At 37.3% G+C, this 16,956-nt stretch overlaps 1 protein-coding gene across 4 annotated transcripts in view; it reads right to left on the bottom strand.

The window, feature by feature from the left end:
• Nucleotides 1-16,956, bottom strand: part of LOC134225082 (uncharacterized) — a 273,215-nt gene that overhangs the window by 65,530 nt on the left and 190,729 nt on the right. For all 4 annotated transcript variants that reach the window (XM_062704868.1, XM_062704869.1, XM_062704867.1 and 1 more), the window contains one exon: nucleotides 5,351-5,484. In XM_062704868.1, the coding sequence (XP_062560852.1) occupies nucleotides 5,351-5,484 (134 nt within the window). The remainder of the gene's footprint in view (nucleotides 1-5,350; nucleotides 5,485-16,956) is intronic.

Genomic DNA, 16,956 nt, shown 5'->3' with positions numbered 1-16,956 from the left:
TGTCACAGTGCTATAATAGCTTTATATTTGCTGAAAAAGCGAAATATGGTGCTAATGGTTACTTTGGTTTTCCGTTACTCAAAGCTCCAATATATTTAAATCAAGAATCACATGCATATAGCAACTTCGAGAACATATTGTTTAGCAACTGTAGATTTGTAGTCCCGAATAAAAGTATAGTTTGGATGAGCCAGAATATCCCAAACTATCTTACGATGTCTGTGAATTCTAGGAAAAGCAATGGATATTGTTGAATACGTATCAAAAGTTTGAGTAGTGAAAAAAAAACCACTGCTACAACTGTTGATTGCACCTCAAGGATAGTTTGGATGACCCAGTTTTGGTGACTACGACCACAACTTTTTTTATTACTTTATTTCCTTGATCACAAGTCCCGGAACTTAAGAAAAGTATGGACAATCAAAAATATTTAAAAGCTATCGCACAATGTCTTTTGGCCTTACAGCAGTTGTAATGCACATTGTTGGATACATAACGAAACTTCGAACAACGGAAGAAGCTGTAGTCCCGAAAAGTTTAGTAGATGTAGAATGATGTATAATTTATTAAAACTATTATACGATGTATTTCATGAGAATAGTACAATTTGATACTTTGAGTGACGAAAGATCTACTTTCACAGCTATAGATTTCAAGTCTCGAAATCATGGACAATTTGGATTACTCAGAATAGCTCAAAACTATCTTACGATATCCGTTGGCCTCCCAGAAGATGTAATGAATACAATTGAATGCATATTGAAGCTTTGAGTACTGAAAAAAGATTTTCTTGCAGCTGTAGATCTCATGTCCCGAACTCAAGGACAGTTTGGATGACCCAGAATATCACAGAACGATCTTACGATATCTGTTGACCTTCCAGGAGGTATAATGGATTTAACTGAATGCATATTGAAGCGTTAAGCAATGAAAAAAAAATGCTGCTGTAGATCTCAAGTAATGAACTCAAGGACAGTTTGGATGACCCAGAATATCTCAAAACTATCTTACGATATTCGTTGATTGAATGCATATCGAAGCTTTGAGTACCGAAAAAAGATTTTCTTACAGCTGTAGATCTCATATCCCGAACTCAAGAATGGTTTGGATAACCCAGAATACCCCAGAACGATCTTACAATATCTTTTGACCTTTTTGGAGCTGCAATGAATATAATTGAATGCATATTGAAGCTTTGAGTACTGAAAAGAAGATTTTCCTGCAGCTGTTGATCTCAAGTACTCAACTCAAGGACAGTTTGGATGACCCAGAATATCTGAAAATTATGCTATGGCATCCGTTGACCTCCCAGGAGATGTAATGAATACAAATGAATGCATATTGAAGCTTTGAGTCCCTAAATTAGCTTATTATAGATATTATCAGAATATCTCACAACTGTCTTACGATATCCGTTGATCTCCCAGGAGGTGTAATGGATATAATTGAATGCATATTTAAACTTTCAGTATTGAAAAAAAGATTTTCTTACAGCTGTAGATCTCTAGTCCCGAACTCAAGAATAGTTTGGATAACCCAGAACATCCCAGAACTAGTTCGCAGTTTTTTCTCATCTTCCATAAGATGTAACCAACATCGTTGAATACTCAAATAAACTTTGAGTTACAAAAGTTAGTTTCAAGCAATTTTTCTGAAGATAGTCTTCATTTTTATCCATCGTGCTATTTTATACATCCATTTTTCTGTTGAGGTCATATATGAGAAGGAAATGCATGCTTCATATCCTATCTTAAGGGATTGCCTTAAACGAAGCAAATGCATGAATTTGAAGAAGGAATCATATCATATTTTGCCTACTTCCGGGAAAATGAACCATTGTGAAGAAAGGACAAATGCATCCATTCCAAGAAAGGGTCATATCTTCCCGAGCAAATGTCAGAATTTAGAGAAGAAATCATGCCCTATTTTGCTTTTTGCACGGCAAATGTATCCTCTTATAGAAGAGACCATATCTCTACTTGCCTTAAACCGGGAAAATGCCAGAATTTAAATAAGAAATCGTATATTATATTTCCATTTGCCATATCCGGGAAAATGATAACATCTCGTGCTGAATAAAGTTTATTGTATTTTATTGCCTTTTTCGTGTACAAATAGTTTTTGTTTTTAAACATTCACAATTTTGCTATTCGAGTTTCCGTCTTTGTCTTGTTCTGACCCAGAGGTGAAAAGGTGGCAGATGTTAACTATCAATGCCTTCCAGCAGTGGTTTTTATACATTTTCAAATTCGCAATTTTCTAAAACAGCATCTCTCTTATGTTGTAAAAGCGACAACAGCTACGAAGAATTAAACATATTTTGCATTAGTCCCAAAATTTGCGATTACACTACTGTTACGCCAAATGAACAATTATGCTAAACGACCATTATACCAAACGAATTAATGCCAAATGACCTTCCACCAATTTTTGTGTCTACATCTTGAAAGACCACTTTGAAAGATCCACCTGTTTTTATGTAGATTACGTGTTAATTTTTGGAAAGGAATCGAGAAGCATCAAATGGATCGGAGGAACTACTGCTAAACACTTTCAAATGAATGGTTTCTCCAAAAAGACGACCATCTCAATATCATCTGGACGGTCAAAAGATGAAGGATCGAATCCTAGCTAAACCATTACATTTTGACCAATTTGCGACGAATTATTGCTAAAACAAGCATTTCCTGAGAAAACCACGATATGTATCCGACAGAAACCAGTTTTCCGCAAGCGGTAATGGCCGCCAGCTTGCCTGTGGGTTAGTCTCTGATTTGACGTTTGAGGAAGTCAACTGCACCCACCGTTCCAAGCATTTTGATCAATTTGGTAAATAAGAAGAGGTGAATCCACTGCATCAGCACCTTTTTTTTACTAACACTAATGATACGTGTATGCCCAGGAAAGTCGAGACAACTTCCAATCCGAAAATTGCCTAGACCGGCACCGGGAATCGAACCCACCCTCAGCCTGCTCTTGCTTTGTAGCCACGCCTTTCCTCTTTTAGAAAAGGTAATTAGTTTCGGTGAAAGATGCAGGCCAAGTTCCCGTTGGAATGTGGACCCATAAAAAAATAAGACACTTCTCTTAAGGGTTTTTCACAAATTACGTAGCGCTGAGGGGGACTAGTCCGGCCTTGCGTTACGGTTCATACAAATAAATTAAATCTCCCTTACAAAATGTGTTATGAGGGGGAGGGTGGGGGTCAAAAATAGTTAAAATTAGTGTTACGTAATTTGTAAAAGAAACCTTATGAGCAGAAAAATGAAATAAAACTGATCGAATTCTTCGTAGTAAAAAGCTTCAGCAAAATAAAATGTACATGAAGAATTACAAATTTTCCATTAAAAATCAGTAAATTCCCAATAAATGGGCAATAAATAAATATAAAATTTCCACTAATAGTTCAAAATTTCCATAAACAATTGAGAATTTTCCACAAACCAAAAATAAATTTCAATTACAAAAGATAAATTTTCCATAAAGAAATCAAAATGTTCCAGAAAAAAAATATATAAAATTTCCATCAATAAAGCGAAAAATGAACAATTACAAAATTTTCCACAAAATGATTTTTTCCCATAAAAAAATTAAAATTTTCCACAAAATAATCAATAAATGAAAAATACAAAAACCCAGAAAAGTCCACCTAGCGGTGATGGTGCATTTCTCGTGTATTATAAAATGTAACAAGAAAAGCATATAAGAGAGGTCAAGAATGCACTTTAGGGAGATAGATTCAGTTATTTCCATCATTTTTGAAAAAAATGTTTGTTTTAGATTTTGAGTTAGGGGGAAAGACGGCTTTGGCAGGTTTTGTTCTATTATTGGCAGGGGGGTTTTTGTCGACCAAATTTTATGAAATTTTGCCACAATATTCTTTGATATGCAAAGAATGTTTAGGCCAAATTTGAGCCTAGTCAGTCATAAAAAACCCCCCTGCCAATAATAGAACAAAACCTGCCAAAGCCGTCATTCCCCCTATTTTCCCAATGGAATGGGGAAAAACAATGTTTTTTTAATAACTTCGGAGCGCAATGGTTAATTGGGCCATTTTCATTTTCAGTGTCGAATGCAACCTGTTGCAAGCAAATTGGATAAGGCTAAGTACAGAAAAGTGTGTTTCACATTTTTTTGTACACGCACATACATACATACATACATACACACACACAGACACCACCTCAATTCGTCGAGCTGAGTCGATTGGTTGATAACACTATGGGTCTCCGAGCCTTCTATCAAAAGATCGGTTTTGGAGTGATCCTATAGCCTTTAAGTATACTTAGTATACTTTATGTAAAATTCTTCTTTTATAATTGCAATTTTTGCTTTTAAAAGTGCTAATTTAATTTTGTTTTGTGGAAATTTTAACTGGTTGTGAAAATTTTGCATAATTTGTGAAAAATTTATATTTATTTATTGCTCATACCCTGATTCCTTTATATTTCTCATTTTTTAGGGGAAGTTTTTATTTTAGTCGTAAAAAGCAAACTGCCAGTGAATTGCGCCATGTTCTGCAGAAACATGGTAAAATTATAAACTATTCATCTGGAAATTAATGTTGTAGCATTTAGTAACTTCTTGGAACTTGGAATAAACCAATAAACAGTCCTGACTCTAAGTTGTACATTTCATGATAATCATTCAGAACAGGATATATGGCTACGTGACATCGAACACATAAGAGAGTTAGCAGAAGCCATAATAGAAAAATAAGTACGACTGACCATAACCAGCACATAGATTGACTCCTTTGTAAATCAATTGAAACCGGTTTGAATCTAACATCACACCTAGTAGAACAATGAACGTTTCCCAAACAACAAAGCTCGTCTACCAACTAAACGCCAGAACATGTGATAGTTCGAACAGGTTTGTAGAATGTATCACTGCCCTATCTCAAGCAAACATTTCTTGGCGGATCTCCGATCGAGTCGGTTGTAAACACCTAGTAGTCATAGTTCGAGTTACGTAGCGTCGTCGATAAACAAGTCCATATAATTTACACCGAAGTTCGAGGAGATTCGGGGGAGACGGACGAGATACAGCGGTAGGCAGATGCGCTTGAAGATTGTTTGTTTCAGTCACTTTAACTTGCTTTTCAATTGCGTTCTACTTTGGGTCGGTACACAGCGAACCAAACATCGAATGCTTGCGTAGACAACTCACCACACTTCGGCAAGTGATGCTGAACGATTTTCATAGCGCCTGTAAGGTAGGCACTGCGTATAGCAAAAAAGCTTAGTAGTGCAGAAGTTGACCATGCACTAAGTAGTGGAAAACTGATACCACTGAGGAAGGGATTGAACTGTAGCTAAATAGTGTATGTGCAACAAAAGGTACTTACCCCTCGAGAGTCCCGGAACAGGATGGCCGCGTGATACGGATCTAGGGTACCGTCTGGTCGCAAACCCCGGCTGGCACCGAATGATGCTCGTCGTCTTTCCGCTAGCTCCGCCGAGGCTCGTCGCATATGAGCCGCTGTGATGAAGAATAAACGACACGTGATTAATGCCAATTTGAAAATAGGTAGATGGTACGCAGAATTAATCATCGCATTTCTCCCTTCTAATTTAATATATTTGCAATTAACTTCAAAGCGAAAACACTAATTGTTTGAAGTTCAAATTTTCGGGAAATAATTTCATTTCAGAGATGTCTCACAGCAGAAGAAGGTGTAAATTTGCTAAGTATGTAGACTGTGACGAAAACTCTTGCCTTTGATTATGTAGGCAAAGTTTGGACTTGTCTTAGCAACGCTGTGGAACTAATAGAAAGCATGAGATTAAAAATGAGTTACAGATTGTTTGACATATCTTTGTCTATTCGAAAACTCCCCCTCACACAACTTATAGTTTTAAGAAGAAAATTATTTATAAAAGGTGAAAATGAGATGTGGAAGATTAATTTAATGAAAGATCAATATCGGAGCGATCGCTTTCGTTGTTTTTGTTTGAGAACCTAAACATGCAATCGTCTATCCTTATCCTCTACGGTATTTACGTCGCGTCGCCTCTGTTTTTGGAGACCGGTAACCATCAGGGCAAATAAAAAGGTAATAAAAAGGTATCCAAATATAAAACATCGCATGTGAAAATGTAGTCATCCGGATCCGTAGATGAATTGACGGGGAGTTTAGCAGCACCCATCGTTTGGCACATGGCACCCACAAGAGACGGATTGCCGGCAGAGTTGAACAATATCAACAGCGTAGGCTGATATGTGACTTCCTTCATTTATCACATATCAGTAGAAGAAATTAGCTATCAACTCTGCACTGATATTGCACACTGCTCTGTCAGTCAGACATAATGACTGATAGTGGACCAATCTCTATCACTGATAGCCGAAATATTTGGCAATTAAATAAACTTTGCAGGAGGTATCACTAGGTACATTGGAAAAAGACTAATTAGCTCGAAGCTGCCGATTTTTTGTTGTTGTAAGTGGCAAGTAAATTGAACAAAACAGATATGACGAATATGAATTCGTCTACAATCTGATTCAAGGATTACCACTTATTTTGCTTTAATTCTACATATTTCCTTCTAGGGTAGATAATGTGATGCTGTGGAGTTTAACGCTTCTACAATTTACCAGTATTAGGTACAACGTCGATTCAAAAAAATCTGAAATAGAATCAGAGCGCAGACGGGAATATCTGGAGTTATCAAATGAAACTAATATTTTACATGCTTATATGAAACATCCCAAAATTGAGATGTAACACGTAACTCCACGCACTGTCCGCATCAGTCTCTCATGCTAAGTTTATGAACCATGGATGGATGATAATTTCATTTAATGATAAACGAGCGGCACGATAAATAAAAATATCGATGGATGATGCATTTCCCCCCCAACAAATTACTAATATAAGTTTTGCCATCAATTTTATAGTACAAGAACTTTAAGTTTTATCACAAGAATATATAGGCAGGCTTCCACTATCTGGTCTCTGTCAGTGACAGCCGCATGTTTCAATATCAGTGTGAACTGATAGAGCATTGCATTGATCACTGATTGCTAGGATAAAAAAAGATTGTTCTGCTAACAGTGCTATCGATATCACCTAAATTTCTGTAGTGATGGTGATATTAAGCAACTCTGATTGCCGGTCGTGTCGCTATTTATAATTCGCCGGCGATTGTTTACAACTTGCTGTGTTGACTGGCTGACAGTGGTATGGATAAGTTGCTTCGTAAAGCAAGTTTAAGCACTAAGACGAAAGTTTGAGCACGTATACTTGAATAAGCACGACATACATGCAATGTGCCTACCGGTTTTGCCCAGTGAAGAAACCGAGACACACCTCTTTCCAGGTTCTGGATTTCATGAATATGCATTCTTTCTGTTGGCGCTTAATGATGAAGGGGCAAAGTTTTTTTTGCGTAAAAAATGTTTGGACTTTGCTTCTCCAATGGAGAGAATAATTATTGTGAATTGTTGTTAACAGGTGAGTGCGCAGTATATTGTGAGCAGGTTAAAGTGTCATTCAGTCTAAATTACCTCTGTAACAAAAATATACAGAGTTTTGAAACTATACAGAATAGAATATACATATACAGAAATATTTACAAATGTTTTACCAGTTTCGTACGGAAATTATTTAGATTTTAAGCAAAATTAGCCATACAGATAATAACGATTTTTGGAAACTGAACATATACAGTTTGCTTGAATCATACACAGCACATATGAGCAAGTAAAAAATACAGTTCTTTGCTTAGACAATAATTTATTCAATTTTACCAACAATAGCTGGTATACAGAGTTTTCTGACTACGTGTATATAGCAAAGTGTATCTTGATATGAAACGTTATATACATTTTTCCCAGTTAAAACTAGTTGTATGAACTTTTCCATTAAGTTACTCTTTACCATGTGATGTAGATAGTAGTCTCATTACACTAAGAGCTATAAGAGACTGGGAAATTATTCTGCAGAAAAATTATCGCATTGGATCGACCCTAATGTCCGGAAAACATCTGACTTCTCACTTCACACATCTCTCATCCCTTACTTATCACTTGTTGTGTGTGTGTGTCATCCTCTATTCCTCACTCAGCTGGGGTCGTACTATGAATAATTTGATCAGATCTCATGCTCCGTAATGGTACCCTTTTTGTTACGCAGACTAGTACTACAATAAGGATTTACTTCTGAAGCAAGAAAGGTTTCTTCAGAAAGTGTAGGGGATGGGATGTTCTAGTCGTTCATAACAAGTACAGCAAAACTTAACAAGGACGACGAATAAGGGCGAGTAAGGGCTAAACAACTCAGGGAGTAGAAGGTCTAGAAGAGCCACCGTTACTAACTAAAGCGTGAACCGGATATCTGGGACTCCCACAATATCCGCAGCAAAAGCAGCAAACGATGCCCTGTACGTATTTAGTGATAGATTTTTGAATTTATAAATTGTTGCAACAATCAAAGTTAGATTTGCAAAAAAAACTGGAACCTGCCGATAGTTCGTCCATTATCAAAAGAGCTCCAATTTTTAACTAGATGAATCATGGATATCCAGAAGACCACAACATTTCCTGTAATTTTGCACTTCCCATCCTTTTTGGCTTCCATTGGAATGGTAATCACAACATCCAACTGCAGCGAATTTGGAGGCTGTCAATGTTTCTATAGGGTTCGTAGCTGTTAGTGTCAATGCTGCTGCTGCCGCTGCCGCAGTCCAATTGATACACCTCAGTAATACTTCCAGTGCGTTCACATCAAGTAACTCTTTGGCAAAAAATATAGTCCAGAACAACGCTTTCTAAAAGTAAATGAGTGTTCAAGCATACAGTGGATGTAATACATTTTTGTCGTACTATTCGAACGCAAAATTTCGTAAATTATGAAATAAATTCAGTGCATGGAAACCTAGCTACAATTGTCATTAGAGACAATAACTGTCTTTATACACATTTATCTAGATTTTTACTTTTTTTACTTCTAAGGAAAGATCTATTAGAATTTATATTCAAAAAAAAAATGATGAAAAAACTAAATCCTGTTTATTATTAAATGTAAGCTTACTGTTATAGTTTCGTAAGACCAGCAAGAACGGTTATGTACAAAGAATATTAAAATGAAGCAAAGTAATATCAGCAACATGGCATGATTTTATAGATTTACTAAGTGCTGGTTACTATGTCTGAAACTTGATTTACATTTTTCCCTGCGTTTTGGGCTCCTCAAAAGGCAGGCTAACCATATAAGGCTTTTTCGATAGAGTTCTATATTTGTACTAATTTGAAAAACAAATCCTTTACTTACGACAGAAAACTGTCACACGTGGAAAATGCTTCCATTCAGAGCGGAGCCTACTACTTGAAGAGTCAGGATTATGCAACTGGTTATCACTAACAAACTTGTCGAAAGAATGAGGAAAATCCATCCAGCAAAGCAAGTTAAGCAGATACGAATACACACTAATTCACTTTTACATATAGGTTAGTTGACCCGGTAGAAGTTTGCTCGTTGTACTCGCGAGTGAGTGAGCAGGTTTCAAACGATGCTCACTCATTTCTCAACACTGCTGCCCAAGCAAAATTCCATAATCCACATAATCCAGTTTTAGTTTTTCACGATTATTACAATTCTACTCGTAATCAACTTTCTTAAAACCCATCATGCTGGCGAAATAAAATTTGAATGAAACATATAAACATGATTCATGATCGAGAAGCAAAACCTATCGCTAAGCACTTATTTTCGAAACCTATTTAATCTGAAGACCTTTGCCGTTGAGTAAAAATTCTAATTTTCCCACTATTTCCTATTGGTTGAAGGTGGCAACTACTGCAAATGCCGCACACACAAATCATGTCTCCAAGCCCATGACGGGAATTGGATCTTTGAACTTAGCAAGTGACCATAAATAAGATAATTGAAACGAAGAATAATGGAACATCCTCACCGGTTTTCTGCATTTTCTTGATAGATAAATAAACCATCCACCATTGTCCAATCGTATTCAACTCTTAAAAGCAACACAATGTTTCCTAATTTATCACTAATACATGTTTTCTGTAACTATTAAAAAAGGTTTTTTTTTCGCACTCCTTTTTGCACTTTTCGAGAATTTTTCCCTTTTTGTATCCCTTACTTATCACTTGTAACTTTTCAATTCTCACTTCTTACAGTGAGAAGTGAGAATAAGAAAAGAAGAGTGAAAAGTAACAAGTAAGAAAAAAGAAGAGACAAATGAGATGTGAGAAGTGAAACATATCGCTTTTCCTTTGGCACTTCTTATGAAAAATGTGACTTCTCACCTAATTCTTACTCTCATTTCACACTTTTCACATTTACTATTGATCGCAAAAATAACATTTTTGCAATTCCTAATCATAATACATGATTTACAGTTCTTCTTTGAGTGATAAAACGGCCTACTTTTCCATACCAACGAAATGGTGTTTTAATGAACATTATGCAACTCGAATGGGTTGCATAATATTCATTATAACACTCATTTGGGTGCTATAATGAAAAACCAACATCAGAACAGTAGTTAAATGACTACATTTTGCAGAATTAGCTTGGGTAAGTGTTCAAATAGTGTATTATCTGCCTCGCGTAATAAATTAAATAGTTTGATGGACATGAGATCATAAATTTCCAAAGGCAAGTACATCTATCGCTTCAAGGCTTATCTAATCATGCAATGTTGCACGGTAACATGGCATCTGATTGATCTCTGCAGCAACATAATTTATTGGCAAGCAAGATCATGTGGAGTAAATTAGACTACAATTTTGGTACAGATTTATCATATTAAAGTCCATTTTTCGTCATTGCAAAAAAATAGCGTGTGTAACTCGTTGCAAAACTCGATTTTTTCAGCACTCGTAGTATTTATCCAACTCGGCAAGCCTCGTTGGATAAACGTACAACTCGTGCTGAAAAAATCAACTTTTTGCAACTAGTTGCACAAACTACTATTTTCACCATATGTTCAGTAAAAGACGTTTACGGTCGAATGATCAGTTCGACCAAATGACATTTTCCGCCATATGACCAGTGCCGTAATATGTCGTGAATATACGCTAAAAGCGCGTATCACTAAGCCGCATAATGAGCTGCATGCCTTTTTTTGTCTATATTAGCGAGACTTTCAGCCCAAGGCTGGCTCGTCTCGTAAAGCTGCATGCCTCTGCACTACAGCAATGTATACGTTGCCGGAACGTACACTATTTTCTTCTGTTGCGGAGTGCAATTTTCTCTATAAACAACTGCTGGACAATTGTCGTAACATTCGGATTTGTATCTAGAGCAGGGATTGAATCCTAAAGAGAAAGAACATCATCTCTATATATATATACGATATGTAGCATACCGCGAGAAACTTTTTTCGCAAGCTGTCATGATAGAGAACTGATTCGGGAGGCTATATCCCATGATAAATTTCTTTTAGAAAGCTCCAAATGCGGGGAGCACTGGCTCTGATGATGCATTTCAACTTATTTTACACAGCTGTGCAATAACCAACACGAAAGGAGCGAAAACAAAGCGAGAATCACAATTTTTCTGTGGGGCTGCATATCCGATTCTGTTTTTTCGCACTTGTATAAAAGTTTGATAAATTTGTTATCATGGCTTGTTATGATTCGGAACAGTTTTTGCCTCTCTTTTATCGTTGTTCGTTATCTATTGAGAGCCATTTCTGCAAACCCTGATCTAGAGTATCATCCGTAGCAATCAGCAAAAAATGATAGAAAATGACATGCGCGACAATCTGTTTTCTACTTGTGAGAGGATGGCATGTCAATAGGCACAGTGAAATAACGATGCATTTTCGGTTACCATGAGTGACGTAATAATCGGTACGATGATGGCTCGTACCTCTGCATATGCCCCATTCAGCCAAATGGCTTTTTGGTCGAACGACATTTTCGGTCAAATGACCTATTCGGCTAAGTCCCTTTTTCGGCCAAACAACATTTTCGATCAAATGACCTATTATGCCAAACAACCATTGCGGCCAAAATGGCATTTTCGATCAAATGACCTATTCGACCAAACAACATTTCTTGTATGTCCATTTTGGCCATATAACTTTCGGCCATATGTGTTTCGGCCTAATGTCATATTCAGTCCAGCAACTTTCGGCCTTTTAGCCTTCGACACGGCCTTTTCCCGTTTAAAAACTTTAGACTTCAGCGGGAAATTCTTCGGAATTTCCACTGAAAGTTTTGTTTTACGGAAAGCTCCTCCAGATTTCAACGGAAATTGTATTTTCAGTTAGGTGTGCATTTTATTGCGCATTAAAGATTCTTTATATTATAATGACCAAATTTTAGAGGCATTTCAAATTGCAATTCCCATCATTATCCATATCAAAAATCCATCACGCACACCTTCATCTAAATAGCAGCACCACGCGAAGCAAATTGTGTTGATCTCTAGAGCATTAAGTTTGCTCGAATTAAAAATAAAAACTATGGATGTATCAAATACGACACATATAATTGAAGTGTGAAAATCTTATTCTTCACCACACATTTTTCGTTTAATATCTATATTCGTGTATCATCATCAGATCATCGCACTTCTTAAAAGCCCTCTTCCTTCCTATTTATGGAAAATGTGTTTCCCTTTACAAAAAAATATTATAGCAATTCTAATGCTCAAAAAAACAATTCGTCCGCAGAAATCTTATACTGTGACCTGCCGTAATTCCGTGCATCGCCTAATACCGTGGTTTTCATAAAAAATCAGAACCTGGCTATCATGGACATCACATTATTTGGTGAAATGTTCAAACATAATATGTATGAACATTTCACCAAATAATACGATATCCATGATAGCCAGGTTCTGATTTTTGATGAAAACCACGGTATTAGGCGATGTGCGCAATTAGGGCAGGTCACGGTATCTAGTAATTGATTTCGTTTTGTTTTATATTTCAATAAATAAATTCTTTTCTTACCGCTACCGGTGTAAATGCACATTGCTTTATCACTTCAAAATGAGGGTCGACTTTAGATGCATTTCAATATGTTTGTGTTTAATTTTTACTCCGTAAGCGTCAAACAGACCGATACTCCCTCCGCCATAACCAAGGCCGTAATACTGAATAAGCATAGGCATGAAAAGATGCCAAAAATGTAAAAATATCTTAGCTATTTGTACTTTGAAAACGCAATTTCAGCTAAGCAACAGACTTGAAAACACATTTTTTAATTTCCTATTCAGCTTATTTGAATTTCAATTGGAAAGCCGTGACTCATGTTTGAAGAAATATTTACATCCACAAATAGTTTACCATATCAATGCGGCCCAACGAAGCAGCCTTCAAGGAGAACATCGACATCAGGCCAGCTGGTGGTATGATGCTTCCGGTGAATGATTCTTACCTTCCTTCTTTTTAACTCACAACACGATGGCTCTATTTTCCAACTCGATTTTTTTTATTTCTTTATTAGAGTGATTTTTAAGTTTAAAACAAAGTTCATCACCTGTCATAAGACGAGTTTGAACAGTCCCATTGAATTCCACCACTTAAGTGTATCCTGACAGATACGTATTTCGACCTCAACAGTAAGGCCGTCTTCAGTGTCTTGTACTTGACTCGACTTCGAGTCAAGTACAAGACACTGAAGACGGCCTTACTGTTGAGGTCGAAATACGTATCTGTCAGGATACAATTAAGTGGTGGAATTCAATGGGACTGTTCAAACTCGTCTTATGACAGGTGAAAACATTCCACTAAAAAGCTCAAAATATTTTTCTTATCAAAGTTCATCACTTATTTTCCAACTTGAACTTGGCCTGCTTTTCAAGTTTACGTTAGCAAGCTGCAGCACATTCCCGAGTAGACGAAAATAGCTCAATAATATCTAATCTTGATAAGATTGCAAAATGAGATATGGATATGATGGATAAAAGATCAGACGATAATATCAATATTTTGCACTAAAATATTATGAGAAGATCAAGTTATATTATTTGTAAGAAGTGATCAATATCGTGTGCTATTGGCTTGGGATGGATAACCCAGTTCGACTGCCTAACTGGTGAATCACGACACGCATATAACGCTAATTAATTAAAGCTGCAGCATCTCACAGTGCAGATCCGCCTAAAATTATTAGATTGTTTACTTAACATTAGTTAATGATCGATTGAAGTGATTATTGATTCTTCGAAATGGTTTTCCAAGTGGATTTCTCAGTATTGCGTCAAAACGACCAATTTTCAAATTATTCGACAATTCGGGTAAATGTATTAAGCTTTCTCCAAAGGGAAATTGTATGTCAACCATTTTATATTTCGATTTTTGTATGACTTTAAAAATATCTTGAAAAACGCTGAGTACATCCGGTCGAAATCTCAGGTTATTCAAAATTTGGTCCTTGTGATTAACTCGTAATAACAAAACTATATTCAATAATCATAAATTTCAATTATCCCGAAGTGATTTTATAAATGGTACACAATTCGAATCTTCTATGCGTTGAATGAATTAAATACCTACTTTTATAGGCACATCTGTTTCCCAAAACATAAAGAGGGATCAAATCCCAATTACCTTCTTTCAAAATCTTGTTGTATATATTGTACGTCGATTCGCAGTCATCCAAGATCCGTCTCGTGCGCTCGGTTCCCAATGAACGGGACCGTCCGCGAAATTCGTCCCCATCGTTCTGGTTCAACCGGGACAGGTCCATTGGCAAGTGATCGTGAGATTCGTTAATTGACTGGTGCCGTGTTCGGCCGGGCCACAGGTGGGCTTTCTTGCCCAAATGTTTCAGCATTTCGGTGATCGAATGGTGATGAGAACCTTTGTGGTGATTTCGGTGGTGATGGTGCTTCTCCTTCGAGCCGGAAGACAGCGACAAATCGCTGCTGCTGTCCATGCTGCTTTGGGAGAAGCTCGAGGCAAGCTTCCGGGCGAAGCTGCTATTGTCGAAACGGTTGCGATGTCCGAGGTAGCGATCTTGCTGGTACCGGTTGGAACCGAGCGTGTTGTTGGCAGCGTTTGCGTATTCGTCCAGCGAGTGGAAGGCTTGGTTGCGCTGGAAGAGCATATTCCGGTGGTAATCTGAGTAAATTGCAGTGCGGTCCGGTTCGTCATACCCGCCGGTGTGGGTAAAATACTGGTGGTCCGTTTTGTATTCGTAGATATCATCTAAGTCGTGTGGGAAGTATCCCATGTTGTTACTGTACATGGGAGGGGAACAGGCGCTTTCCAAAGAACTTCGTCGACCCTAAAATATAATGCGAATGCTCAGAACAAAAACTTTTAACGTTTCTCCACTGTATTCTCACCGTTATGTTCCTTTTGGACATCATTTTTATACCGGATTTTCCTAAATCCAAAGTTTTTCGTCCATCGGGAGATTTTTTGTTGTGAGGTACAGATATTTCCAAGTTATGGTATTCCTGAGACGATGGCGAGCGCATAGCCGCCAAATCGAGATGCGGGCTCGTTCCGTTCCTCGAATCTACAGATATTGAGCAGACAGCACGAACTAAATAAGTTATATGCATCAACATCGTTTATGAAAATTGGCATCATTCCCAAAACCGATTCGACTATATCCGCAAAATCCATAGTCTGTCAGTTCAGTTTAACAGCTTAATTGACATGAATAAAATGAAGCTCAGCATTCGGCTCAGCTACCAAGCATTCCAAACTATGGATCTCGTGTCGGTGCTGGGATATAATGGAAGCCAAGAATCATATGCCACGCGAACGAACAAGCATGGCGATGGCGAACATGTTTCACTTACCTGCGTCACCATCGTAGGCTGACCCGGCGTCATCCATACTGGGCGACCGGTCGGCCGTCGACCGGTTGAGGGAAATATTTCCCTGGGACGACATGCTGCCGTTTGCATTTCCGCCGAAGGTAGAATGCCAACTTTCGGTGCTGGTCTGTTTCTCCAACGCATGTTGACGGAATAAATGCTGTATGCCGTGCATTGTTTTCAACTTTCTTCACTTCGAGCACGGTGTTTTTTTTTCTTCTCCTATCTCGGGCGTAATATTCAACACTATTCTCGGCTGCTTCTTGTTGTCGGACGCATTTTTACTTTTATTCGATGCACTTTTTGTCAAGAATTTACACTGCACTTATTCGTCGCTACACTTTTCCTCCACTATCTTCACAGTAATTTGTTCATGTTGGTAACACAACTGTTGTTACGGTCAAGAGGTTCATAGATTTCGTATCAATTCACAACCTACACAAAACATATAACCAAAGAAATTAAGACTTTGCACTTCAATTACAGCGTGCTAAAGTTCAACGATTGGATGCGCAGATATAAGAAAAAGACTCATGGGTTCAATTCCTGATTAGGTCTTATTTTCGCGTTTTAAGTTTTCTTATCCTCCCTAATATAGATTATGCTGGTGCTAGCCACATGATATGCAAGTGCAAGAATTCAACAGATAATAACTGGCTATGAAGTAGTTATATGCCATTTGAGGATGTAATACCCGTTAAACGACGCAGACGCTTCATTGGTTATAAACCTCTCAATTTTAATGACGGTTGCAGTTAGCAGTTATAACCGAAAATATAAATTTAGTAATAATCTTTTATTTTTCGACAATATGGAAGTATCCTCCAACAATGCAGATATGCATATGCTGGCCATCAGGGCTTGGTCACCTTACGGCAACTGCGTAGTTTGGAATAGGAAAAGTTCTCTAAAAATTTGAAGCATACACACTTTTTTAGTGTCTCCAGTAGCAATGGCGGGCATAAAAAAGCTTTCAATTAATAACTGAGGAAATGGCAATAGAATACTAAGTTAAAAAAAAAACCAAGAAGATGAAGAAGAAGCATAAAAACTTTTATTAATGATCGGATCAGAAAAAAAGTGTGTATTAATTATCACATAGGGTAAACTCCCATCATCATTAAGATTCTGCTATGCAATAGCTTAATCATTCACCCTATTTAATAGTGTAATTACAGAGACAGCTACACCGAATA

Source organism: Armigeres subalbatus, chromosome 3, assembly GCF_024139115.2.
Source record: "Armigeres subalbatus isolate Guangzhou_Male chromosome 3, GZ_Asu_2, whole genome shotgun sequence".
NCBI lineage: Eukaryota > Metazoa > Arthropoda > Insecta > Diptera > Culicidae > Armigeres > Armigeres subalbatus.
The sequence above is the reverse complement of the archived record's forward strand: the minus strand, read 5'-3'. Positions and strand labels throughout refer to the sequence as shown.